The 27,991-nt window shown below is 39.3% G+C and overlaps 1 protein-coding gene across 1 annotated transcript; it reads right to left on the minus strand.

Moving 5' to 3' along the window:
* Window positions 1-500: 500 nt before the first annotated feature.
* Window positions 501-27,991, minus strand: ptgir (prostaglandin I2 receptor). Its single transcript, XM_085430155.1, has 3 exons — window positions 27,762-27,991; window positions 26,533-27,567; window positions 501-3,757 (listed from the first exon to the last, which is right to left on the minus strand). Exons 2-3 carry the CDS (start codon window positions 27,361-27,363, stop codon window positions 3,470-3,472), a joined length of 1,119 nt encoding a protein of 372 aa, XP_085286281.1. The 5' UTR covers window positions 27,364-27,567; window positions 27,762-27,991; the 3' UTR covers window positions 501-3,469.

Raw genomic sequence — 27,991 nt, forward strand, 5'->3', positions numbered from 1 at the left:
AGAAACTTTCTTACCACATCATCGGCATCTGGAGTGATCTCACTAGAATTTCAAAATAGCAAGTCTTTGTGTGATGCATCTGAATAAACCTATAAAGCAATTATACTTTAAAAAAAAAAAAAAATTTAAGATCACATCTTTCTCAAAGACCTCCATGTTATATTCTCTCTAATATGGTTAACATAAAAATCAAAAAGTGTGTTGTACTGTTGCAACACTTTTTTTTTTTTTTAACTTTAACATTTTTACTTGCCACAAAAAATTATAAATGAACACACACACACACACACACACATATATATATATATATATATATATATATATATATATATATATATATATATATATATATATATATATTACTGCATAAGGGCTTTCATGTCATGTCATGTTCTTCAAACATCGGGTCTCATAGAAGACAAACAGTGCAAGTAAGGATGTTCACTTTTGCTTTGTTTTTACATGGACAAAAGAGTTTTTGACAAGATTGTAACTGTAATGAGATTTTATTTTATATGAATGAAATGTTAATGATAGAATGAATGATATTCTTTCATTCAATTCAACAGATTTACAGCTTGATGATTAAACACTACATCCTCAAAGCAAAATGTGTGGGTGGTAATGTGTCTAACATCGAGACATGCATGACTGAGCATAAGTGAAATCAAAACGTGAATGTGGATTGAAGACAAAAATGTTTTGAAGAAAAAAAAATCCCAATTTTTGTCGTACTCATACATTTGCAATTGCATAAACCAAACTTGCATAATCATTAAAACACACAGCTTTACAGCACAGGAATACAGTTACAGCTTTAAAGTTAAAAGTCTAATTCTCACAGTGCATTTTGCAGCAGCACGGAATTTTTAAAAGCAAAAAGCTCTTAAAATGACATTCACAATCATCATAGGTAGTTTAGAGATCCATGAAAAGGAGGAAGAAAAGGAGAATGCAATGTTCAAGCAATACAGTGACATTATGAACAGGACTCCCACAGGAATGAAACCCTCTCTGAAAAAGAAGTAACCCAACTCTCAGAGATGGTTTGGAATAGCAACAACTTATACTAATCCCTTTCGTTTCTCAACATAAAACATTATTATTAGACTTGCAAAAAAAGCAGGTTTACCTTTACATTACTGTTTTAATGCAAAAGTAAGTGGTAAAAGGAATAGGCCATTTTTACGACAATTTTTCCCTCCAACAGAGCACAATTATGAAAAGCTTCTACTGTACCAACATATATACATAAACATTTATGTATTACCTTTTCACATTCACTTAAACCTTATGGGTAAAGGTAGAGGATGTATTTTAGAAAACACACACATACAACCACAAACACATGAAACACAAAATAGTCAGTGTTATGAGTCAGGCGATCTTAACTCCTGAAGAAGTAAAAGCTTTACGTTTCTGAAATCCATTTTTTCAGTCACAGTGGTTTTGCTCTTGATACATATGTCTTGACAACGATGTGATTTTTTTTAAATGCAGAAAGGATATTTCAGGGGACTCTGATATAAACTGTAGAAGCATTTACACTTTCTTGGAGAAAAAGGACATTACACGTGTTTACAGATGTTATTGTTACTCCCATTCTGAGGGCTCCCCTCCGCAGGAAGTTGTTATGCTTGAGACAGACAGTCTATGTTTATCCCTCAGTCGAGATAAGGTGGTCTCTACTTTGTTGCCTACTGCTTCTTTATATGAAAGTAAATACAACGTGGGCGATGCCTGAGAAAGTCTCTGAAGCCACCAGCAGAGTCTGGTCAACACAATGCAGAGCAGAAAAATGTAGGCTTGACCCTTTGGGACCTTTCTGTAAAATTGAGAAAAATCTACTGACTTTTTGGTCTAGTGCCAACCTGTGTTTGAGATTTTTGGTCTTAAATAAAAATACACTATATAGACAAAAAAAACCAAAATAGGCTTCATCTGTTAATCTTCAAATTCAGGTGCTTTCTATTCCATTGCCACAAGTTTACAAAATCAATCACCTAGCCATGAAGACTGCCTTTGAAAACACTTGTGATAAAGCAGGTTGTCCTAAAGAGCTCACTGAATTCAAGTAAAGGTACTGTAATAGGACACCATCACTGCAGCAATTAAGTTTGTAGAACTCTTCCCTCTTGAGTGATCTTACTGCAAGTGGAAACATTAAATAACCGCAACAACTCAGTCATGAAGAAGCAGGCCACGTAAAGGTACCGAGCGAGGTCGGTAATTCTCTGTAACTCTCTGCTGACTCAGTAACTTCAGAGTTAACATCAGCATGAGAACAGTGCCCGGGGAGCTTCATGGTATGTGTTTCCATTCCTGAGCAGCTCCTTTAGGTGGCCCAGTACTTGTGTCCATATCAAGTGCTTTGGTTTTTGACCAAATTTGGGTTCTTCACTGGATACACTCATGCTCGTTCATAATAACCACTGACACATTAGTAATTAGCATTGCTAACACTGGATCTGCTACACATTAGCATATGTTGCACATACAACAAACATTGACATCATTAGCATTCAGCTTGGATCACCCCTATATGGAAAATAAATTTCCAGCCCCATTGTCTCCATTAGTAAATGTTTCCTAATATACAGAAAGTTCTATGAGACTTATATATCACACTGTGATTTAGTTCTATATTTATTCTTATGCATAATAAATTTTACTTGATTAAATTTTAATTCATATGTTTTTTAATTCATGTTTCATGACACACAAATACATTTTCAATACATAAGTTGTAGTATGAGACACACAAGTCTTTCAAGACATACAAAATACAAACATTTCCTGTAAGTTAATTTAATTTCCATATGGGGATATCCATGGTGGCAGACTTGTTAAGGCTATTCTGGGTTATGGGCAGTGGACAGTTCAATAATAATCGTGTATATCTGTTACACACATATGTCATCCAAATAAACCGTATAAGCAGGCACGTTGCGTGAGCTGAATCTCATGTCATCCATGCTTTAGACACAGATAATGCATTAACAGACTTACTGACTTACTGTGCCTTAAAGAAAGGGCCGACTGATCGAGATTCAAACAACAACAACTATACATTCATACATTTCCATACAGCTTTCCTCAACTGCATATATTCAGATTTTACAGTATGTCATCCTTGGGCCTGACATGACTGTAAGTGTTCCTTAGTCCCAAGTCACAGTGCTGTTTTAATGGCACAACTCCCCTTGCAATGTTGAAATAACTTCCGTCCATTAGTGGAAAGTTAACAGTTAGTGCAGTCATTTTTTCCAAAGTTAAGGGAGAAATTTCAACGGCAGCGCGTAGATTTAAATTGTGACAGTCTTGTCTTTGTGCCTTCAAATACTAGGTGCAGGAATTTTGGATTCATACATTCATTTCATTTTAGAGTTTTCCTTAAATGTTTTTTTCCATATAGAAACGTCCTCCAGCCTCCAGGCCATCACCTTGCACTGCCATGGGTTTTTGTGGGTCATCGAGGTAAATTGGAATACATGTTGGTTGGTGGAACTGACGTGTCTGGTGGGTTGCGTTGTATGACATTGTCAAGGGGTAAAGACAGAGCGCAGTGTGCTGTCGTCTTTACGGCTCCTTTACTGAAGCGGAAGCTCAGCAGAGAGCAAAGGTGGCGAAACACGGACTTGCGGCAGATGATAAAGACCCAAGGATCAACGATGGGGTTGACCGCATAGAATCTGAAAGCTGTCAGGTTCTCTTTGTCACCGCAAAATGGATGGATCGCATTGATAAAGCCTGCAATCTGTAAAGAAAAGACAGAGAGAGCGTCATGGTCAGATGCAATTCCTGTGATTTCCAGTTTACAAGTGTAAATGTTTCTGTACCGTCTCTTCTACAAGGCCAAGGTCAAGAGTTAGAGAGACAATTTTTGTAGAATTGTAAATTAAACAATCAAGATGTGTTTGAAGTGCAAAATTTCAACTTAATTAAAATAAAAATCTGTCTATTTTATATACAGCTCTGCATTCTCAGAAGTTCAAAATTAATGAGACAATCAAAGCAGTTTTATGGCCAGGTAAGACCTGTTCCCTTCAAAGTACTGAATATGTATGTCATAGCTGTTCACTGTTAGTGTAAGTGCGGGAGGTCATCATTAGGCTGACAAAAAATTTTACACTGATCTGCTCACCAACACCAAAAGACCTGAAAGACCACAGAAGACAACTGAAGTGCGTGATGACAGAATTATTTCCAAGGTTAAGAAAAACAACTTCATAGCATCTAACTGAGCCAAGAAATCTCTTGAGGAGGCAGATGTATCATTGTCAAACTTTATTATAAAGAGAGCCTTCATGAATGGAAATACAGAGAGTTTACAACAAGGTGCAAACCACTGGTTACACCAGCCGACACAGTTCTCTAAAATAATCTTTGAACGGATGAAACCAAGATGAGCTTGTACCAGAATGATGAAGACAAAGGTATGGAGAAGAAGACAAACAGTAATAAGTTATTAAACGGTAACAATGTATTTTTAAAAACATTAATACAAATTTTTGAGAGGAAACTTCTTGACAGCGGAAAGTTTTTGGCACACGATTAAAGATATTAAAGAATAAACGTTGTCTCAACTGGATGGAGACCATTCGAAGCTTCCTCCAGCAAATAGAGCAGAGTCGTCGGCACTTTGTTGCTAAAGCCAGATGAAAACTCAACTGCGTGTTCAGCATCAGTGTCAAAGGAGATGGCAGTTCATCTTGCTGTGCAAGGCTTTAACAAATGTCAGCATCATCACACTCTGTGTAAGCGCATCTTTAAGTTTCAAATGTACAAAGTGTTCCGAAAACAGACCCACATAAGGCAGCATGTTAAAACTACATCTTTTTCCTGTATCGACCTTTATGGTATGACAGACTGGAGAAAAGCAGGCCAGACAACAGCAGCAGCTGGCTGCCTACAAAGCCAGGGCAGAGAGAGAAGCAGCAGCTGGCAAAGCATCTTTGTCACCTCACTCCCATTCTCTATCAACAATTCTCCATTTCCTCCACGAAATATCCAACAAACATTCTCCTAATTAATGGCTTCTGCTGATTGACTGCTTTTCTACATCGGTGTAAATGTTTCCATGTTGCTAGGGACTGGACTGAAAACTAATAAGCAAGAAACATGAGAGAGGCCTGAGGGAGAGTCCAGACCCAGTGCAGGGACCAGTCACAAGCATGACTGCATGCTTCGCACACTTATCAGCTGGCTAAAATCAACCAAACATGATATTTCACCTAAAGATGTCTGGGTATGCCGATGACAAACAATTTTAAAAAAAAGACAGAGAATAAGAGAAGAGGCACACCCAAAATAACAGCACTTATCATGTGATTTTACTGAAAGGGGTTGAGCTCAACGGTATAACAACATCAAAATCCTGGAAGAGAGCCGTCATCCTGCATGTGTCAGTAGCAGTTACAGTTGAGCGTGGAATGAAATACTCTCCAGATGTTTTTGACTTTTTAGGAAGTAATCATGCAATTTTAAGTCGTCTAAAATTTCTTGAATTGCACAACTGATGCTGGCAGATTCTAGCGGATTTCACAGGCTTAATAAATGGCAGATAAGACACGGAGGGATTTTACGATAACACATCTGAGCTAGTGTGTCCTCAACTTCCTTTCACACAACACGTTTCCTTTTTTGCAGGCGTAGACTGCAAAATTTCACAATTTACCTGCTGCCACCACTTTATTAGTAAGTTTCTCTCCTCCTTGTTACTACATTAGTAGCAACTGGTAGTAAAATAAAAAATAAAAAAATTCCAGCTTTAGTAAAAACCAGTAGCTTCCGAGATGGAGTTGGAACTCAATAAAATTATCAATGTCGACTGTGTGTAAATGAAATGCCAGCAAACTTGAAAAATAGTCACCCAAAGTATGTAAGCAGGAAGTCACTGCAGCATCAAGAGCGGTAATAAAACTTTGAAAAATTGGGGAGCGGTTATTTAATAAACTCATCTGGAAGTATTCAGAGAGTTTTGAATGTTTGTTTTGTTAGTTGAAAATTAATTTTTTTTAATTCATCACTGCGTGAAGCGGCTGTTAACTGCTTTGTGATTGCCAGCGTAGATCACGTACATTACTAGTCTTAAAATTGGCTTTTGTTGCCTAGGCATCAAAGGTTACACTGATATACACGCTGAAAAATGGAAGATTACTGAATTCAAACTGTTTATTTGAATTTAGTAAACTCAAGATTTATGTATCGTGTGTGCGTGTGGAAAAGGGCCCGAGTGTACAGATGTCAGCACAATTTGGTGGCAGATACATTTTAAAAGCTCTGGAGAATCATAGAGAAAGATGTTCGTAGGAACGATAAAGAAAATACAACAACACCCTTAACTATTTTGGCTTCTGACCTAGGAAAAGGTCTCATGCTGGCAATAATTTCTTATTTGATTTAATGTTTCAAACAAAAATGAATCTTGGCATTAAACACACTAACAAACACAATGACAAATGCTTCTTGTGCTCAATGCAAAGTTATGGTACCCTTAATTCATCACGCGGCGCTGCCAGAAACATTTCAAACAGACTCGTGTGCTCTGCTACCTTCCTCGCTATTGTTGTCTCACGCCACATTACCACCCTCGCTCATGCTTCTGCTCCCTACATGCCACCCTGCCTCTTATGGTGCTCTCGGCAGGCTTTAAGCCCCGCAGAGACAAACACAAATCACGAGCCGTCCACTCAAAGCACTACAGGCTGTGGGGCCAAAACTGATGACATGTCAGGCTCTCCTTAAACAGGAGCATATTAATGGATCTGTCTGTGCTTAAAGAGCAGGCCAGACATAGAGGGAAAGCATCATGGGGGATTATTTAGGAGAACAGAGAACCAGGGAGCTGCAGGGAAGGCGTGATGAAGACATGTATTATATATGTACCGTATATAAATCTAGCCAACAAAGTGCCGTACATGTGCAGTTGCATTCACCTATCACCACCCACAGCCTTGCAAATTGTAATGACAAATACTGAATGAAACAGAACCTCGTCTCTTTTGTAGCCATGGAGATATTTACCTTTTAACCAAATACTCTTTTAAAGCAGGTAAAGAAATCGATGGATTTTAAACATTTCACAATTATACGCAGAAAGCTTTGGAGGGCACTGTTACCAGACAAGTACCAGACTATTATTATTATATTTCAGCTGATGGTTTCACATCCAGCCTATTTTACTTTGATATTTCAAGAGCCCTCGGACTTCTCAGTATGGTTTTACCTTGCCTGCATGCAGCTTTCTCAATCCTCAGTTCCTTCCCTCACCACCTCTCCTCAAGTCTTAATCCTACCCAGCAGAGATGCAAAGAGAGTGGAGCCAAGGCAACAGGCATATAACAAAATGAGGTATTTTTGCTTAGATGCTTAGACAATCTGAATGAATGAAGAGACTCCTTTATTTACAGACCCCCGCCCCACCAATGCCATGGTTTGTATGTTCCAGCCGCGTCACGCACGTTAGCAGAGGATGCAACACCTGTGCACTCTCGAATAAAACTCGTCCGACAAGCCTCCTCTCTCCTCTCTGCCAGATGCATTTTAGGAATTGAGACATCCTTCAGCATGGCATATTTAGATTGATTTCTGGGTCATGGTAGTGATGAAAGACAGAGGAGATGAGGAGGCACGTGGCATCATTTGCTCTGGTCTGACCGGAGATGCAGTTATCCTTTATTTAGGCCACCCGTATTTTGTTTTGGAGATTTTGCTTTTGTTTTATTTTGCTCAAATTGTTTTTTATGGATCTCGCTTCTTTGTTCTGACAGTCTTCATGTACCTGGATCCAGGCCATCTGTTGTAAATAAGGCATGTAAGACACACATAGGTTGCATGTAAGATGGTTGATGATGGCTGCTTCATTCAGGAAACAGACCACATAATGGATTTCTACACTCTACAACCCATTACTGCCTATCGTGTTGTCCTAGTGGACTCCCCTAACTCTGTCTTCCTGATCCTGTTTCACTGCAGATTATTCTGAAACTTTAGATCAGACAGTGCAGAGAAAACGGGGCTTTTAGAAATCATTTACAGATCGATTACAGTCTCTGAAGGAATTAAGATTTTTGGAAAATATGCGTAATTACTTACTTATTCCTAGAGTAAGAAGAGAAGCTCAATATCAATCTCATTGGTGCCTGTTAAACCTGCAATATTTGTTTTGTTTTTTTTTAGTTGGAGAAAATTAACTATTAATACAAAACTGACATCGTATGTGCAGCTTCTTACATGTTTGTATTCAATATTTGTGCTTCTTTAACTTCTACAGAAAACAGCTGCTTCTTTAGTTACCTAATGCACCCCAGTGTTTGCCCCCCGGCTGCTTGCTTTTCAGGAAATGGAAAGCGTGTTGTGTAGTGTGAGGTCGCTCAGAGTGTTTCCGTTAAAAAAACACAGCCTGTGTCAGTAACACTGATCATAGCTTGAGCTAGATCTGCACGAATCTAAAGCTATGACTCCCACAATTTACAATACACGAACTTATTTGATCTGTTCTTAATACAAAAGCACTGATTTTAACAGGTTTAAGTATGGAAGTAGCTTAATGTGTACTGATGTTTGCCACAAACATTATTGTTTAACAAATTTCTGCACTTACAGTTTTGTGTTATCATCATTTCAGAGGACGTCACACTTACAGTCATTTCATGGAATCTACTCACTATTTGCCGAATCCTAACATTTGATCTGAACCTGACCTTAAAAGTAAAAGCCTTTCACCGTAGCCATCCCCTTCAAGGGTAAGCTAGCAGTAACACAACACGTGCGACCTTATTGCCTCAGGTTGATTCATTCACTTACATTTTGCTCTGAAGTGATTCAGCGATGCTCACACTGATGATATTCTGTTTCCTTCAGCTTCATAACTTGCTTACAGCTGTTAGCCTTTACAAGCAATAGTGAGTCATTTGCAGACTTTTTGGTTCACTTCATTTAAGTCTTTAAGAGAAATCTAACACACCCATCCTCCATGGAATAAATTTATAGGCTTGAGCTTGATTAACGCTCTCGTCTTGCTTTTTTGGAAACAAATGAATCATTTTGGGTTGTAGAGTTGGCAACAGCACGAGAGCACAATTTACCAAAGGTGCGTGAAACTTTGCTGTATTTCTGTTCTTTGGCCAAAAGGTTGCATTAGTGCAGCGACAAAGATTCCTCGGAGGGGGCTCTCTGCACCGGGGCTGTGATCGACCGTGGCTGCCCAATTTTACTCTTTAAGTGTGTGTGTGTGTGTGTGTGTGTGTGTGTGTGTGTGTATGTAGCCATATGGAAAAGAAATAGTAAAAACTTATATGATTTACTCATGAAAGTGGCCACTTTCGCATTACTTTCATACATTGTTTTAGTAAGTATCCAAAACATACAAGTTTCATTATATAATTTTTCAAGGGATCTTATATGTGTTTTCACTCTTATATGCTTTTCATACAAGTTTCACACAAGACAGATACAAACTTTATAAGATTTATATATATCTTTTCCATATGGGTATCCATGATCGTTTATGTTAATGAGAGTGTGGGGAGTGAGTTGGAGGGCGGGGTGGGATTGGCTGCTTTTAACCATGTAAAGCACTTTGTGCTACATCTTTGTATGAAAAGTGCTTTATAAATAAAGATTGATTGATTGATTGATTGATTGAAAGGTAATCGTACAAAGATTTATAACCATGTCATAGCATGGAGGCATCTGATTCATTCAGCACTTTAAATGAGGTGAATCATAAAAACTACTAACTACGCACAGATGAGCCATGACAGAAAAATGAACGGCCTTTTTATTGTGCAACTCCCTTTAGTGGTGTTTTTCCATGCCTAACATACAACACTGGGAGAAGGGCTTCTGGGTCCTGTGGGATGCACAGCAAGGACTCTGTGTTCCTCGAACTGTTCTTGGCCAGTTTGTTTAGTATAGCTTGCATGTACGCCCTGTCCTGGTAGGGAAAGGGGGGCACATGTGCATGTAAGGTGCCATTAACACAGGATACACTTGGTTTGGGTGGCACATGTTAAAATAACGTCCATATAAACGCCAGGACCGTACTATGTTTCGCTTCACCTTTCAGTGTTTTCTTTATTTATATTGTGGCTGAACTGTGTACATATTCGTGGCTTTATTTTTGAAAGTAATCTTTTACTTTTAGTGACATTTTTCCACATGCAGTAAATTGGTGGAAATGTGAGTTCACCCAAGTGTTTTTTCCCCTGTTTAGTTTTCCGAGTTGTCACTTCTCTTCAACTTCACACATCAACGAACCTTATCCCTGTTTTCTGCCCGTGTGTATTTATCAAAAGATTCATTCAAAACTTGACAGCAGATTTATTTTCTCGTAACTCCGCTGGAAGGTCAGTGAAAGGTTCACCACAGCACATTAAAGTTCATTGATCCATTGATCATTGGAGATTATAGGATTTCCACTAACAGCTATGCAGGAGTGTTTTCTGTGTTATTTCTCCTGAACGCCTTAAACAGAGCAGCACGAGGCTTAGTGACATAAAGGCTGTCTGAGGATGCTTATCTCTGAGGATGATTATCTCCTGAGATCCTGAAGTTGTTTTGTTTTTGTAGTTGGTGAATTATTCAGTGTGGCACTATAATGCAAGGGTAGACAGGTTTTTTTGTTGCGTGTTTTCTGACATTTGAGGTTAAGGAGAACGTACAGAGAGGAAAAATGAGTGGGTGTTTCCTGCCGACACCGTCTGCAGGATATACATCTCTCGTGCATGTACAACGGCTCAATGGTAACATTTGTTTTCCTTACTGACTTTTTCACAGAAAACACATCCCAGTCTTTGGAGATTATTATTAAGCTGTTCATTTCCATGAAAGACATTTCCAGAAGACAAAAAACTATATGCTGCAATAAGTGACGGTAGTATAGTCAGTCTATATTGATATAATCAGACATGCTTCATCAGGGGAATTACACTGTCTACACTTACGGTCCATTAGTGAGCTTCCTCTCTAAGATGTGCTCAACACTACAGTGAACTACTGCACCTGAAAACATTAAACCTTTTATGATCATCATCTATAAATGACTTCTGAGAATAACGGACTCTCTGAACACTCACACATCAATTCAACTGTCTGCAAAGACCACAGGGCAAAGTAATATTACATTTAACACGCATGCCTTGGTATCACAAAAAAATGATTCCTGTTTTAAATAGTACACAATGTCTTATACATTACATGCTTTCTAAGTTCGTGGAAAACTCATAAAAGTTTTAAGACAAACCTTTATAATCTCTTTAGAATTCAGGGCCAAATAAAGCTGTCACTCTGAACTCTCTCACAATTAAATCCTGTCTCGGGAGCAGGATGTGCCAAATGTGTAGGAGTTGTCGTTTGCTTAACAACTGACAAAAAGAGGCTGGTGTCAGAACTACACTTCTCAAACTCCCCAAAAGAGGAAGTGGAAGTAACCGTGAAACCATAAAACCCCACTTTTCAAACTGGACAGTGTAAAATATGAGGCACAGTGTTTTAGCTGGGCAAATTACAAAACCTTGAGAGTGTTACAACAGAAGAAGCTGTAGACCGACACTTCCTCTTCATTGGAGATAAAAATGCTCATTTTCTTAAAACTTCAAGAAACTTAAAGAAGTCCAGACGCTTTTCTTTCCTTAGACTACGGTGACCTGGATGACTGAGAACCTTCACAGACATGATGCTACTGTGCTTTCGTGTATTGTTGACAGGGTCATATATGCCCTTTGAAAACAGCAGGAGTGTATCTTTTGAAATAACTTCAAATCGAACAGAATTGCTCACAGTAAAGTGTAACTGTTGTTGACTGAGGCTGTGTTTAATGTCACTAGTGCAGCCAGATGAATTTAATCCTGGTTGCGACATTCTTTCACAGAGAGCCATCTGGACGTCATCCATGTAAATTAACCGCATATAACCGAGGACTATGAACTAAATCCCTTGTTGCTGTTAGCAGTGAAAAACATCCACTGGAACTAATTTGCTGTTGCTTTAAAACATCAGTCCCAAGGGCGTAGATTTGGCATGGTCGGAAGGTACGTGTCCCCACCAATAATTTGATCTATTCGAGTAAAGAAAAACAAACCCGATAGAAAGAAAAAACGATGTGTCAGCGTCAATTACGTCCTCTACTGGAGTCCTACGTCATGTGACAAATATGGCCAATGTGATTGGCTGAGCCTTTCAGGGAGCTCTGTTTAGTTTTAGCAGTAGTGATGTGCGATACCACTGATTTCCTTTCCGATCCGATACCAAGTAAAATTCAGGGTGGTATCGGCGATACTGATCCGATACCGATACTCTGTACAAAAACTTAATGTTTCATTGCATTTCATAATACAATATATAATTGTATTATGTAATTGTAATAATAACATAACCATATTGCTTCATAATGATTAGAGGACATCAGACAACTTGTTTTTATTGCTTAATAATGCAGAATAATCATATATAAAAAAAAAAAACTGACGTTGTGCGCTATTTGAGCATGTTGCCTGCCTGCAGCACTCTGCGAGAGACGTCTTTCTCGCCCTAGCAGCACCTGTCCCCGTCCTCCTCTTCAGTTCGCCTCAACATAAGCTCATCATATTCTGTGATGTGATTTACTCCGAGGTGTTTGACGATGTCAGTGGTGTTGCCACACAGAGCGTTCTCACTCCCGAGGCGTAACATGTCGACGTTTTGTCACGTCCCGCCGCGTTCCTCAGGAACGCGAAAGGAGACCTTCGGCGTTCTTATGGTACGCGGCGGGTTATGGCTGGAATCCAGTGCAATGACGCTCCCGCGGGAGTAGACGTTCCAGCCCTGTATTCCAGCCCTAAACCTAACCTTATCCCTAGCCCTGACCATAACCTTATTCCTGACCTTAACCAGGACTTTAATGATGTTAAAAAGCGTGTTTCTAAGCGATTTGAAGAATAAGAGCGAACATGTGTAGGTTCAGTCCAGACGGTTCTCATATTTCCTCTTTTTCCGAGGTCGTCATTTAGGAACGTGGTGGGTAGCCGAAAACGTAATATGGTGACGATTTGTCACCTAGCGTAAAATGTTACGCTTTGGGAGTGAGAACGGGTTGTGCCACAACACCCCACTGTCTTGCCACATATACCACAAACCGCGTCTGGGCTGTTTGTGGAGGTAAAATGCATCCACACATGACTCTGTTTGCGCTCAGCCATTGTTGTGAGTGTGCACGCCAGGGGCTGCGACACATTTATACAGCCGTATTTCGCATATGACTATGAAAGGCGTAAGAGGAAGTAGTTCCTTCAAAATTAGAAGATCCAAATGATATAGTTTCTTTCCACTGCATTCATTTTAATGGAAAAACTACAAATTTACCCCAGAGTACTAAAATATCGATATTATAATATGAGAATCGATTCTAGAACAAAAATTGCTGGTATCGGAAGAATCGATATTTCAGTATCGATCCGCACACCACTATTTAGCAGCGGCAAACCTGCGCTGCGAGGAGGAGAGGAAGACGCCAACAAAGAGGAAGAACCTGGATGTAAGAAAGTGTTTTTCAAAGAAACCTGTAAGTCACTTAAAGTCAAGTTCACTCATAAAATGTGTCCGTCACAATCACGTTACAGGCTATGCTAGGCTTTGGCCCACATCAGTCTAAAACTGTATGTACCCATTAATAACGTGTTTTGGAAACTAACTGCACAACATGCAGCACTATTAGTTCTCTCAGTCTCAGAGCAGCATTTCTAATTTTGATTGAAACTGTCAGAGAAAACAGCAGCCTCGAGCAGCCAGGATATTAGATTACAGAGGCTGTTAGAATTATATGTCTAACGTTAAAATGTTGGTGACACAATAATTTCATCCTAACGGCACTGACATATTCATAGGGTTAATTTTTGAGACAAAATGTCATGAGGTAGTCATGATTTTACAAATATTCCACCTTGTAGTGCAGTTTGCACAAATTGTTTTAAAAATGCACTCACCCTACAAACATTACTGATGAGTCAAGATCTGCACAAAGTGACAGAAGCACTGAAGCAGCTTCACATTGTATTCTTATTGTCATGTATGTCCTATTTGTCAGGTGACAGAAGAACCAACATAAAGCTCAGAGAGTAATGGTGACACAAGGTCACAGGTGAAGTTGGATGATGACTTGTTGGTTCATTGCTGTATTTGAAGCACATGTGTGACTGCATGTATGTGGAATGTCTCACTGTTATTCATCAGGTGACAGAGGCAGCTCTGCCATGTTGTAGCTCGGACAGAGGTGAAGAGGCGAGGTCACAGGTGACTGACTGATGATTTGGTGCTATAGATTAAATAGTATTTATTATCATGACAATTGTTAGGCTGCTGATGTAAATTGATTCATTAGTGTATGTTTGACAAAGAATCTGAATTGACATGTCTCACTTTTTAAATGGCACAAATCAATGTGTTATTTTATCAGGTGGCAATATGTCCTAGTGCAGTCAGAGGGGAAGAGCCAGGGCCAAAGGTGAGGCACATCAAAATAATAATTTTAATCTGAGGATAAAACGCAGGTACTGAGGCTGAAAGAAGCTTCAGTGCTCTCAGAAGACTAAAAAGATGGCTAAGGTCAACAAGGACTCGAATGAGATTAAACAATACTGCTGTATGTCCACCAGGAGAGACTGGACAGTATAGATGTAAAACAAACATGCCAGCAGTTTATCTCAGTTAACGAGAGGAGCAGGCATGTGTTTGGCTGCTTCACATAGCGGACATTGAGTTGTTGTGTGGGACACCAGTAGTCCATGTCTGTTGCTGTAACAGTAGTTCGTGTTTAGAATAAAACATCCCAGCTCACTGATCTGATCGGGGCAATAGTGCCTAAAATGTTGCACAATTTTGCTGAGAGATCTTTTACTTTGTGGTGATCTTAGACGAGTAGTTTTATGGACAAAAACCACCAGGTCATTCAGTGTGCCTTAGTGCCAAAGTATAACAGATGTTGGTGTACTATAACTGAACTAATGTTGTTAAGTCCTTAAAGTCATATTCATTTATTGTCATGACTGTATTTGAAGCTGTTTTTATTTTTGTATGATACCTGATTTATATGGAATATGGCTGAAGTAAACTAAAGCCTAAAATACTTAGTCAGTGATTTGTTTAATAGTAATTTAACATTATATAATTCACATATAAAACTATGAATTGTGATTGTAAATGGTTTAAAAGCATGTATAATAGCATATGTAGGCAAGTGTGTTCCTCCTTTTATCAAGAAGCAGAGACAAAAAGGAAAAAAGAGTTCGGTCCCCACCAAGGCCAAAACCAAATCTACGCCCTTGATCAGTCCTATTTTTTTGTTTGATTTATTGATCTTCCATCCCTGTTATGGCATTATATTAACTCTGGTGATGTGATGATATGTGACATGGTCACGTAGTCAAAGGGTGACACAACCAGCTGGGGTGGAGGTAGCCGGTGAGCGCTCTATGTTTTAAGCACTTTGTAGCTGATAAAGCCACGATTCAGACGACCTTTCAAAAAACAGAATTATTTTATTGCTTGTCATCCCAAACTAACTTTCATATAGTTATGAATCTATACAGCAGTAAAATAAAAACAGGAGGTTATGATTAGCACACTGTTTCCACCCACAGCAGGTGACAGGTGATTTCCTCACTTTACTGCAATGCCAATAAAGTCTGTTCAGCTGACAACTGTTGCTTTTGTGTTGACTATATTTATTAGACGAACATCACTGGAAGCGACTGTGTGTTTTTATCACTTTCGCACAAGGTAAAGTCGACCTTTTTTAACTGAGCTCATTTTGATCCAGCTCATCACCTTTATTGCACAACAGTGACAGGAGAGTGAAAGTAAAATATGCATTTTTTACATTTAAATTAGTTTGTTTCCAAAAACTTTAAACGTTCTGAAGACGCAACCATAAACGAAAGAATACATTACTTACATTAAGCCTGTCTTTTGAGCTACCATATTATAATTCTGTAAATCATAGACCTACTTTCTCGCCCTATATTTTGGATATTTTTTAGCACTACTAAATGAATGGATGCTGTCCACAACGAGGAGCGCGTGACATACAAAGAAGAATTCCAGGTCTTAACACGCACAGCAGGCCTTTATTTTGGGCTTTTCCAAACTGGTTCTAACAGCAAACCAAAGCCAAATAAATCCCTCACCGTCTTTAGTTGTTATATTTTTGGGATTAGCTTCATTATTATAGTAAAAACACTGCATTATAAACCTCATTAAAATAAAAGCGCAGCATATTAGCAACAATATTGCAACACTATTCTGGTTAAACACAGCCAAGAGAGTTACACCTGCATCGCTATGTGTTTTTCACCCCCTGTATGGTGCAGTTTTAAAGGTTATCAAAGCGGTTTGCATAATTCATTTATCCTGCTAATGCGAGCTCCAAATAACCACAAAGCACTTCCTTTATGAAGTCTGTAAGTGACTATTGCTAAGTGCTGTGTTTGAATGTTTATTTGGATCTTTGATTAAATTTATAACTGGCATCCTGATCAGAACAGCTGTGATTCAGCATGATTCCTTGTCATTGTCCATCTCTTAGTTTTTCCCACTGAGCTGCTGGGACCAAGAATCTACGTGCCAGGCTGTGTGCTGGGTGTGTGTCAGCTGGGGATCAGCAGCATAGCAGCATCAAAGGAAACCTCTCAAACAGAAGATAATAACAAGGATTGAAGTCTGGATTACGGCACTATCGAAGCACACAGAACAGACTCTAACGCAAAGCTAACTGTTACACAACTGCGAGACAGATTAACCAAATGAGACATAATGTACACAAAGAGTGAGAAGTGAAGCCAGCTAGTTGATTCCTTATGTTTTCAGTCTTTATTCCCAGATAACAGGCTCGCGCTCGCACACACACACACACACACACACACACACACACACACACACACACACACACACACACACACGTTATTCATTAACTATCGCTTAATAGCTGTTGAATAAAAGTTTTGAATGATTCTGTTTCGGTTTCTAGTTCTGTTCTGTGTAGAAGAAACATGACAGGAAGAAGAAAGTTAGATATTTTATATCACAGCTTTTTAAACTACATGCATTCATTTCAGTTTGAGTGTTACAGAAAAAAAAAACACAATTAAAAAAGTACCTCGCCATGTCACTTGTGCACAATTTTTATCAACAGCAACTTGTCTGTAATTTAAAAAAAAACAGTTCCTCTACTTAGGAAGTTAAGTCTCATTTCCATCAGTGAGGGTCACACATCTAAAACTATACAAATACACCCTATGTGGACTGGCTATTTGCCGACATGATGTATTTTTAGGATTTTGCAGGACTCTCTGGGAGAAGATGAGAGCAGAGGAAACTTCCCATCATATTCTCAAGTTCGCTGCAGAAGTAAACATTAGCCAGGGTGCAGTCACCCCCAAAATTTCAAACCACCAACTCGTCACTACTGTCTGGTTGCAATTATGTTGTTTCGTTTGTTTAGTCCCTGTTGTCTACATACTCTGTCTTAGATGTGTTTGAAGGCAGAAGTTAATCCACGCACAGCTGAAATGCATTTTGGAAAGAATCATAAAGAGGATTCATTGATGTGTCCCCCCCACCCCTCATCCATCAGTTCCACCCACAAACATTTTTTTAATTTACTGATATCCTAGATCAATGACTTCATTGTAATTCTATAACTTTATGAGATGTGTGGAAAGTACAGATGCTGACGTATCCTGTCTCCGTGTTGAATAGTTAGAACAAGAAATTTGTATTACATTTTTCACTGTGACACTAGCAAAATTATTTTGCTTTCTCATGGAGATTTTCTTTTCTCTTTAAAAGACTTCAAAAGACTTCCTCATGACCCAAGCTGAGGGCACACCTGAGCACATAAAATACACACATTAATAGGATTTACTGAGATGAGAAAGGTCTTTACAAGAAATATCAGTAACCTGGTTAGTCATACATGATTCTTACTCAGCTGGACGATTAAATTAAAAGCAGGTTATGTGAGAGTCAGTCAGTTGTAGACTGTTGACCGAACTGTTAACAGTTTTTACAGTTCACAAAGTTTTTTTCTTCCTTCCTCTTTTGGGGCCCCTCCAGCAGGCAGCGTGGCCAACTCAGGGATCACCCGAAGCAGTCATTTAGTTGGCCACGCTAAAAACCAGCCTCGCTATGATAATGGTTTTTAACTGCAGCAAGGGTTTCACCACATTATTGAACTCGAGTGTCAACTGCTTCCCTTTTCAAGTGTCCTTCAGCACATCAACAGATGCTCTGCCTATTCTGCCATTGTTATCGTCTGTTTGATATGAGGGTGTTGTATTTCACTGCTGTACCATTGTGCCAGGTCGCTTATCTCCTAATGCTGCAAACAAGGCGGAGTATAAAACAAGAATCCTATTGTTCTCTGGAGCTGCTAACATAAGGAGACTAGACTTAGCTGTGTTTACTTAAGCTAATTATCAATTGTAAAACACAGATAAGTGGTTGTGTTTTGATAAGTGGATATGAAAATGGATTTGAATTAACTCTGGATGCCAGGGCGGAGATTTGTGTCTCCACCTGCATATAAAACCAGGGGTTTTTGCTTGTTAGGTGAACGTGTAAACCACTACACTGTGGAGCCATTATGAAAAAGTCACACCTCTGTTTTTCAAATCAAAAATACATTTTTAATTACACAATGTATGCCTGGGGGAAATGTGATTACTGTATGTACCAACATATCATTTTATATCATTTGTTCTATATAAACTTTTTCCTCGTCTTGTGACTTTCCTCACAATCTGAAGCGACTACACAAGCCCTAAGGTTGAGAAACTCTAAACTTGGGTGTGGAGCACATTTCACACAACAGCGTGTGAACAATGACACTGTTGACAGAAAGGCAAATAACTGTGCACACACGTGGCAAAAAAAAAAAAAAGCTACCCAACTACCAAGAGCTCTCAAAGTGAATGTATATGCAGCAAATGGCTAACTGAAAAAAGGGGTGCTGGTACTTTCTCTTGTATGCACACAGGCACACCAAAGCATGACACCTTGCATCTGTTTGGACCAAATGCCTATGTTCCCGATAGGGATTAGCAAGTGAAAAAGAACTGAATCCTTCCTAGAGTTGCTGATCTTTTGCTTTAATTGTCAAGGCCTCAGCCACATAGGTTTAGTGACCATGCACAGTAAGATCAGTAGGAAGAAAATTTATCAACAAATGTATATGCAATACTAACAGCCTAAACACATATAGAATCATACAGTGGATCACTGGTTCCTCTACAAGACATTTTACTGTATCTACCATAAATAATAGCAAATAATTCTTGCTGGGTAATCCAGCTGTGAGTGCAACTGGTTGCCTGCCTCTCTGTATTGGCCTTGGTTAGACTGACCTGTCCAGGGTGTACTCCCACTTCTCGCCCTGTGGTAGGTGGGATAGACTCCAGCTGTATTACCATCAATTATCTTTAAAAAAATTCTGCAGAATTAAGGGGCCTGTAACCTCAAGCATTAGCCAGAGTGCAGCGGTAGTGTGAAACTGTTACATTTCATAATGTCTTGTCCTTCCAGTTTTACCACTGAAGTATTCAATATGTAACTGCAGAGAAATGTGTGGTAGACAATCTGGCTGGAAGTAGAGAGATCATTCAAAGGACAGAGAAAAAAAAGTGCCATATACAGGAAATAAATGACGCGCAAAAGCGCAACAATCACTGTTTTGACGTTTAGATTTGAGACAAAAAATGACTTGTATAGAAGAGTCTCTCATAGCCACAAATCCACAGTGAATTATCAGCCAGACTCAAGACAGCTGTTTTCAGCACAAAAGAAGATCCTCTGAGAGTCACCTAGCCTGCACCAAACAGCAGACCAAAAATGTCAGAAACTAGATGGTAAACAGAACATATAGCAGCTAAAGGAACAGATTTATTTTTACTTCAGGAGTTGTTCACGGGGATACAACTGAGGGACGCATTCAGAAACACAACATTAAATAAGTGCTTAGGCTGCTTCACACTTGTTGGATGTGCAAATAAGCAGCTATAGTTATGGCTCACATTCTCAGAGTTGAAAGTCACAAAAAAGACTGTTAAAAAAGTATCTACTAAAGGTATTCATTAACAGTGCCAAAGCATTTCGAGCTCAATCAAGCATGCAGAGTACAGTACAAGGTTCAGTTAAGCACATAATCATCATCAGTCACAAACAATTTTTCATTCGGGGAACCAAAAACACATGAACAGATGATGACTGCTGCAGCTGCCCCCATCTGCTCCACATCTGTCTTTAGCCTCTTCCATTCATTCTATTCCTCAGCCATTAAAGACCTCTTCCACAGCTGCTCACCTCCTATTGTACTGGAGCCCAAAGCCATGTTCTCCAGCTCCCACACTTAACTGGCACATCAAAAGGTTTCTTCAGGAGATTCGTTGGCATCATATGTTGTCCGATTTCAGAATGAGTTCAAAGGTAAGGCAAACAGGATAAAACTACAGGTAGTACAAAGAAAAGCAAGATCAACAAGCCTGCAGCCATCTGACTACTGAAATACAAATAAATGCGTGCACATGCATGCGCATTTGTAATGTGCACAAAATAAATGCTTATTTTATAGCAATTATTGTTTTTATTGAGTTACTTTTGAGTATGTTATGTATGTTAAAAATAAAACTGTTTGTGTAGAAATAGAAACAAACATTGATTAAATTGTTTTACATATTTTTTGTGAACGAATTACTTGATTGATCAGGCAATATGTGCTTTATTTTTAAGTTTTTATTTTATTTTATTGGTGCCCTTTTTTTCTTGTGGGTGGTTAAACTTTAACAATGTTTCCATTCTGTAATCAGAAAAAGCCTTAAGTGTACAACATAGAGCGTGTTTACCAGCAGCAAAAAGATGCCCCAGTGCCCACTTTTACAAAAGCAATCCAAAGTAATTAATTACACATTTTACTCTGATGAAGCAATTACAATTACTTGACTCAATATAGTTTCAACAAGACAACTAATAATCTCTCAAGGAAACTCCCCAACACTGTATAGATGTTTGCATGTGTGTATCTGCTTATAGGCACAAAGGAAAGGAATCCTCTTTGTTCTTTTCACAAAGTCAGCTGCTGATTGCAAAGCATCATCTTTCCTTTTAGAGACAACACTAAACCTCACAACAGGGTTAAAATACCACAGAAACAAAAAAGGTTCTTATTTTCAACTCTGTCATAGCATAAGTACTTTTACACATGTAAGTACGACGCCCATGCTGCGTGGACTGTGCTTCTAACAACAACCTAAACACATGCAAAGGTAATGGTATCCTATGCTAATGTCACACAGAGTGCTTTCCATTCTAGTTTATGCTTCCTCCTGTCCTCGCTCCTACGTGGTGTGGAAACAGTTTTCCCATAGAGAAGATGGGGAGCGAGAAGGGTCGTGCAGGAGGTTTTAACAAGAAAACACAAGTGCATTGCTTATAGAGGTGGCACAGTGGTTAGCCCGGTTGCCTCACAGCAAGAACGACCTGAGTTCAAGTCTGCCATCTATTTTTTCTATGTGGGGTTTGCATGTTCACCTGGTGTTTGTGTGAGATCTTTCTGGATGCTTAGCTCTTGTTCTTTCTCCAGCTAGTCGCTCAAGTTGGTAGTTTAGTAGAATTAAAGAATTCAACTGAGATTCCCAACTTTTGGTTTCATTTTAGACAACCTCTGGAAGGCATTTTAACTTCAATCTTCTGGATCTGTCTGGATTTGGGAAATTCCCCTCTTCATCCACACTAATTTTCTCAATCTGGATCCAGTTGGATGCAAATAGGAGTGGCCCTGAAAAAAACACCAAAAGCCTGTTATTCTGCATATTTTCAATGGCATTCAGGCTTTGGCTATGACTGGGCATGTTAATGCATGTAAGAACTCCAGGCGGTTTGGAAACTATTGTTATAATATTTAGTTGTACGCTTGTTTAAGTCCTGCAGGGGAACAACGAACATGCATCTAAATGTTCTTGAACTAAAAGCAGAATATCCTGTGAAATTTGTCTTCATAACATTTTGTTAACTAATACCTCAATCTTTCTTAAATCTATGACCTGACAAATAGTTTACCAATGAAATTTTTGTGTCTTTTAACAGAAGAACTGTGTGCTGCATACTGTTCCACATAGCATTTTGAAAACTTCACTCTGTGTGATTTCTCTTGTCCAGGCCTGTCAAACAATCCAGATTTATGAAGCGCTGTGATGATTCTTGGAGGAATGATGCCCTGTAAATGTGTTAAAGCTGCCTGCTGTTCATCATCTTCCCAGCAATCAGCCCTCTTGCCCAGTTAGCTCACAGCTATTGGAAGCAAGTTGATATTTCCATTTTTCTTTTTTTCAAATCACAGAACAAACTGTGCTCCTGTCAGATTTGTATATCACTAGCCCCAGCAGAGTGAAAGAGAGACAGGGTTCAACAGGAGTTATATGAAGTCCAAAGACTTAACATTAAAGTAATTGAGGCGCTTAAATCAACGGTAACATGACGTATCTACTGTGAGAAGAATCAAAAAGAAAAAGGTTCATTTTTTAAACAAAATAAAAATGGAAATTTTATTTTTATTTGCTATTTCACTGCTACTGCCACTAAGCAGTGTTTAATCTTTGGTCTACATTTGACAAACGTGCAAAGGAGATGCCAAACTTTATACTGCGGCTGTGGGCGACTAGTCGACTAGATGTTTAAACGTTGCTTGTCTTGATGGTCCGTACTAGAGATAATATTTGGGTAAAAGTATTATTCTCTGTGAATGGAAGATGTACACAAGCACGGGGGAAAGTAAACAAACGATAGCAGCGCTGTTTTGCAGTACTCAGATATTAAAAAATGAGCAGCTTATACGTCGGCTTTGTCAGAATAAACTGGAATCTAACCACGCAGCCAAAGCAATGTGTAACCGCATAATGATGCTAGCAGAAACCGAGGTTCTTGCTGCTAGCACTGTTAAAGCTCGCCAAACACTGTAATTTAATCATTGTGTGTGCTAATCTGATACACGACGCACATTTCAGCTACATTTAAAACATGTTTGGTTATCAAGAAACTTGACTCATATTTCATGGAGCTCATTGGACAATGGTTAACTTTGTCCATTGAAAGTGTGCTCATTGTAAATGTTTTCTGATGCTTTTCCTTCTTTTAGACTAGCAAATTATTTTGGATCCCTACGTCATATATCAGAACGCTGATGGTTTGAAAACGATTAAAACAAATAACTTTATTATTTAAATAACTGAAAAGAAGGAAACAACATTCACAGGGTGACATTTACTGTCATTCAATTTCCAACTTCCCAGCCTCTAGCCTTCCACCTTACTTAGACGGCCGTATGGTGGGTAAAACTACTCAGAAGATCAATGACTGAAGAATTAGTATGACCTCATTCGAGCTGTTATTTATTTTTTTTAGATACAAATAATATTTTCAAAAGCGGCTAGCTGGAATTTATCATGGATTTTTTTTGCACTCCCTAACCACACACACAGGAATCAATACAGATCTGATGATTGAGATGGGCATATGGCATCTGCCCTAATGGAAACCTTTTATGAATAAGTTAAAACATTAGTGATTAAATCGAGCCCATGCTGCTGCTGATACAGTTGCTCACTTAAAAAAACCCCTAAAAAACAGGAAAAACCAAAAGCCTGCCATTTGTTTTTCATTATTCACAAATGGGATAATTGGGAAAATTTCTAGCGAAAACAACTTTATTGAGCCAGGTATTGACCAGATGGGTCGCTTCAGGAGTTCCCATAGTGACACTATGAAGGGCATCGATTTGTAGACTGGAGGAAACAGCTTTTAAAATAGAGATTACAATAGGTTAAATACTCACATGATTCTTATTGAGCTGTCAATTAATGCTTATAAACTTCAATGGCAGTATGCAACAGTCATTTTACTGTTAATTCAGCAGTATCAACTTGCATAATCCTGAGAGAATGCTTTAAAACCTTTCCAGCAGCAGGAGATGATTTTTGTTTTTCATAGCTGTATTTTTAAACATTTTACAACCAACAGAGAGCATACTGGCAATAAATTTGACAATAAATCTGTAACAATGTGTCAGTGTCTGCCTGAGATTAGCTCTAATTGGATAACTGAACCTAATAGTTTCCAGCTGTCTGCATCAATTGCACGGTATTAAAAGTGTGAGTGGGAGGTAATAGATAACATTAAGATCAGGGTCATAGTTTGACAAACTTGCTAAATAATGCTTATGCGAGCCAGGCAACAGTAAACTAGACATACATTGCCTTTCCTTCTTTGTCTCATAGATCGTGTTTTACCACCTCTCTGTCTGCAACACTAATAGTTAATCTTGCCGTACTCAGAACCAGACTCAGAAAAATGCAGAGAAAACACCGCTTCATTTATTAGTGTCCAAAAGCCATTCAGCGGATGCAAGATTGTGAAATGTGATCTGTAAATACAAAGTCCACACACATTATTTATACCTGTGAGCCAAAGACCATTGAAAATAATGAATGTGTCGTGATACGATAAATATTGATATTCCCTGCCAAACTTAAATTTAAAAATGTAAGTGTTCATTTTCCAGTGCCTGCTTTTCATCTCACCTACATCAACCCAAGTGGAGTGCAGAGCCACAGAAGAAAACCTAATTCTTTAAAGTATATTCAGTTCCTCAAAAGTGATCTGAGACAACAAACACTAACCGGAAACACATGCTCAATGTTTTTATTTCTTCTTTTTTCTTTTTGCACATTGTTGTTGTAGAAGTGCAAGAATTAATGACCAAATGAAGACCGTATACCTCTTAAGTGAAGCAGAGAAATTGAGAATAAAAATTACACTTGAACTCTACATTGTTTTCATTGCAATGAACAGATTCAGACTTCTCTGCCCACATCTGCTGTGCCTCAGGCAAACCGACCATTATTAATCATGAGCCTACATCTGTCTGGAAGCTCTGACACGACAATCAAAACCACAATGTGAACAACCATACATGCACACACGTCTGCTGAGACGCTGCTGCAACATTGTCTTTCATCATATACACAACGGATATCAAGCTCATAATTTAAGCACGTTGATAGCAAAACTTAACGTTAGGCTAAATTTGACTTTTTCGAAAACAAAGCTCAATTACAGAAATACATAGGAAAGCTCAAAAGTAAAACAATTTTCTATTTTTAACTTTGAAACTGAAACACAAACTGTCTGCATGACTTCTTAAAAGGAGGACCGTGTGCTTGCAAGCGGTGAAGTTGGAGTTTCCTGGAATCTTACTCAGAGTGTGAACGAGTATGTATCGTCATCCCTGTCACTCTTAACCATAACTCAGGGCAAGTACAATCACATGGACCCTAGGTTAGTCAAAGCTTTAGGGCAAATGTTACCACAAACCACCACGAAGCAGATGGTGAGTAGACGGTGAATAGCACAAGCGTGACAAAATGCATTTTCAGCTTCCTGTAAACTAATTTATCATGAAACCGTCTGTTTAAGAATTTAAAAAAGGCTAATATACATATGACAGCACATGAATGCCTTTATAACACGATTCACACATCCTCTGTGAAAGGCAGGGCCGGACCAGTCTGCCAGGGTTGTCAGGTTGTAGGCACACTCCTCTTAAACAGAGGCAGATACCGAGCTGTGAAGAAAAATGCATAACACAAACACACAAGCAGCGACAGTGTGCTTTGTGTGGCAAAGGCTGCCATTAGGGACACACCTTTCATTAGCAAAGCACAACCGTTAAGGAGACTTCAACAGGGCAGACAAACACATACCACAACTTACAAAAACATCAACCGTCGCCATGCCACCAAAAGCTTGCTATGTCCATAATAATTACAGAAGGGGGGAAAGGAATTCACTTTATTAGATGCACACAAAGTTAGGAAACCCTGAGGCTAAAATGACCTTACTCCTGTAAACTTTGCCTGCCACCAAACAGCACCTACTGAGCACCTACCACCTACCAACACTGAGGTGCCAAAATCTCCAGTTCCTTAAATTGGCACTTGAGGATCAAAAAGTGAGTCCAACCTCAGACTACAATGCAGAATGCCTGGACTTTTGCAGACATAAGCATTTTTGCAGCCTGACACACTTCACCCTCTTGGCTGAATGTTTTCACTTCCTGCACCAAAAAAGGAACAAAGCAAAGACCACAACGCTAAAATTGAGCCTTAAAAAGCACTCACCAATGCATGAAGTCAGGTGGCTCCATCCATCCTTATTTACAGATTACATCAGACTTATCTATCATCGCTGCAGATTGTGCACAAAAACATCCACTACAGGCCAGTAATGATGATAACAATAACTAAACCTTCTTTAACTTTCCCCTTTTTGTCTGTAAACTGCTGTAACCTCTTTTCATTTCACTGGGGAGCTGTGGTCATGTTTCAGCAAACTGCATAAAAGCAATCAGTGTGTCACCTCTCCTTCAAATGTGACTGTGTAGTAAAACTAAAAGGAAAAACAACATAATATCAGTAGCTTGCACAGAGGGAAGGTCAAATATAGACTCACAGTGAGAGGCAGTGAGCAGACCACAAAGATGACAGTGATGAGCGCCAGCAGCACCAGGTGATCCATCTCCTCTTCTCCCTGGCCAAACCAGGCCAGGCTCAGCCTCCTCTTTCTGCCCGTTGACCCGACCGAGCCACGGCGCAGTTTATGGCTCTTGTGCATCTTGCAAAGGGTGATAATCACGGAACCGTTGCACACGAACACTGCAAAGATCAGCAGTGCCGTGAGGGAGGAGTAGGACAGAGAGAAAGCCAAAACCAAGTTGGCCTGTTCATCCTCAGTCGCATCCATGTCAATGAAGCACCATGTCCCAGGGCAGTACTGCCTGAATTTACCATAACTAACGAACGGCAGTAGGCAGAAGGCCACAGAAAATAGGTAGATAAAGAGAAGGGTAAATTTAGCAAAGTTGCGGCGGATGTGTACAGAGTAGAAGTAAGGGTGGCTGATGGCCAGGCAGCGTTCCACAGCCATGGCGCACAGGATGAGCGTGGGTGCAAGGCCGAAGAAACTCATGGCAAAGCCGAAGAGGTTACACAGTCCTTTACCGCCCAGGTCTGTAAGGGACATATTACGGGCATAACAGATGAATACAGGTGGGCTTAGAAGGGAGGTGCCCAGAAGATCTGTGAGAGCCAGGCCGGTTACCAAGATGCAGAACACAGAGGACCTGGAGCGATGCTCCTTCTGATGCACTCCCAGGATAAACAGAGCCAGGAGGTTTCCGACAACACCAAGCAGAAACATGATGATACTTGTGGCCGGTTTGCCATCACGGCCCACAATGCAGGTATGGTTACATGGTTCATTTGAAACAATGCTATTGTTCATCTTGTTGAGAAGAAAATAATAACCCCCTCAGTGTGGAATTAATAAGGAATTCCCAGACATCAATAGAAAATCTTGTCCTCTTGACAGCAACATTTGGCAAGACGTAAGACAGAGGAGACGTGTGGTGAGACTCATAATCCTGTTTTGAATCAAAATATCAGAAGCCTCCTCTGGTTGTTTCTTGTAGACAGTTTTCAAATCTTTCTGTGGACCAAAAACAAACAAAGAAAACAACGAATACATATCTTTAGTTCTCATAAACATAAAGCTATAATCTATGGGAAACCCTAACCACGTTTTCACAAAATACAAAACAGCCACACTTTTCTGATTCTTCTTACGTCATCACATTGAAACGCTTAAAATATATCAAATTTTACTAAGAAATACTGACTCACCTTTTACTGGATCTGACAGAAAGCCCCCAACACATAAAAAGTACTTGAAAGTTATTTCTTCCCCTTTCGGTAAATCATTAAAGGTAGCACGAGTCTGCTCTGGTGTGCTGGGTTTAAATGTACCGCTGCTGGAAGTGTCGGAAAAACAGAATGAATCCACGGACGGAGAGGAGGACTGCTGGCGCGGCGCTTCTCCTTCAAACTTTATCTCTCTGTTGTCGTTGTGCCTC

Source organism: Copadichromis virginalis, linkage group LG14 (assembly GCF_057382275.1).
Source record: "Copadichromis virginalis isolate Kocher_CV1m ecotype Utaka linkage group LG14, C_Virginalis_male_GT1.1, whole genome shotgun sequence".
Taxonomy (NCBI): Eukaryota; Metazoa; Chordata; class Actinopteri; order Cichliformes; family Cichlidae; genus Copadichromis; species Copadichromis virginalis.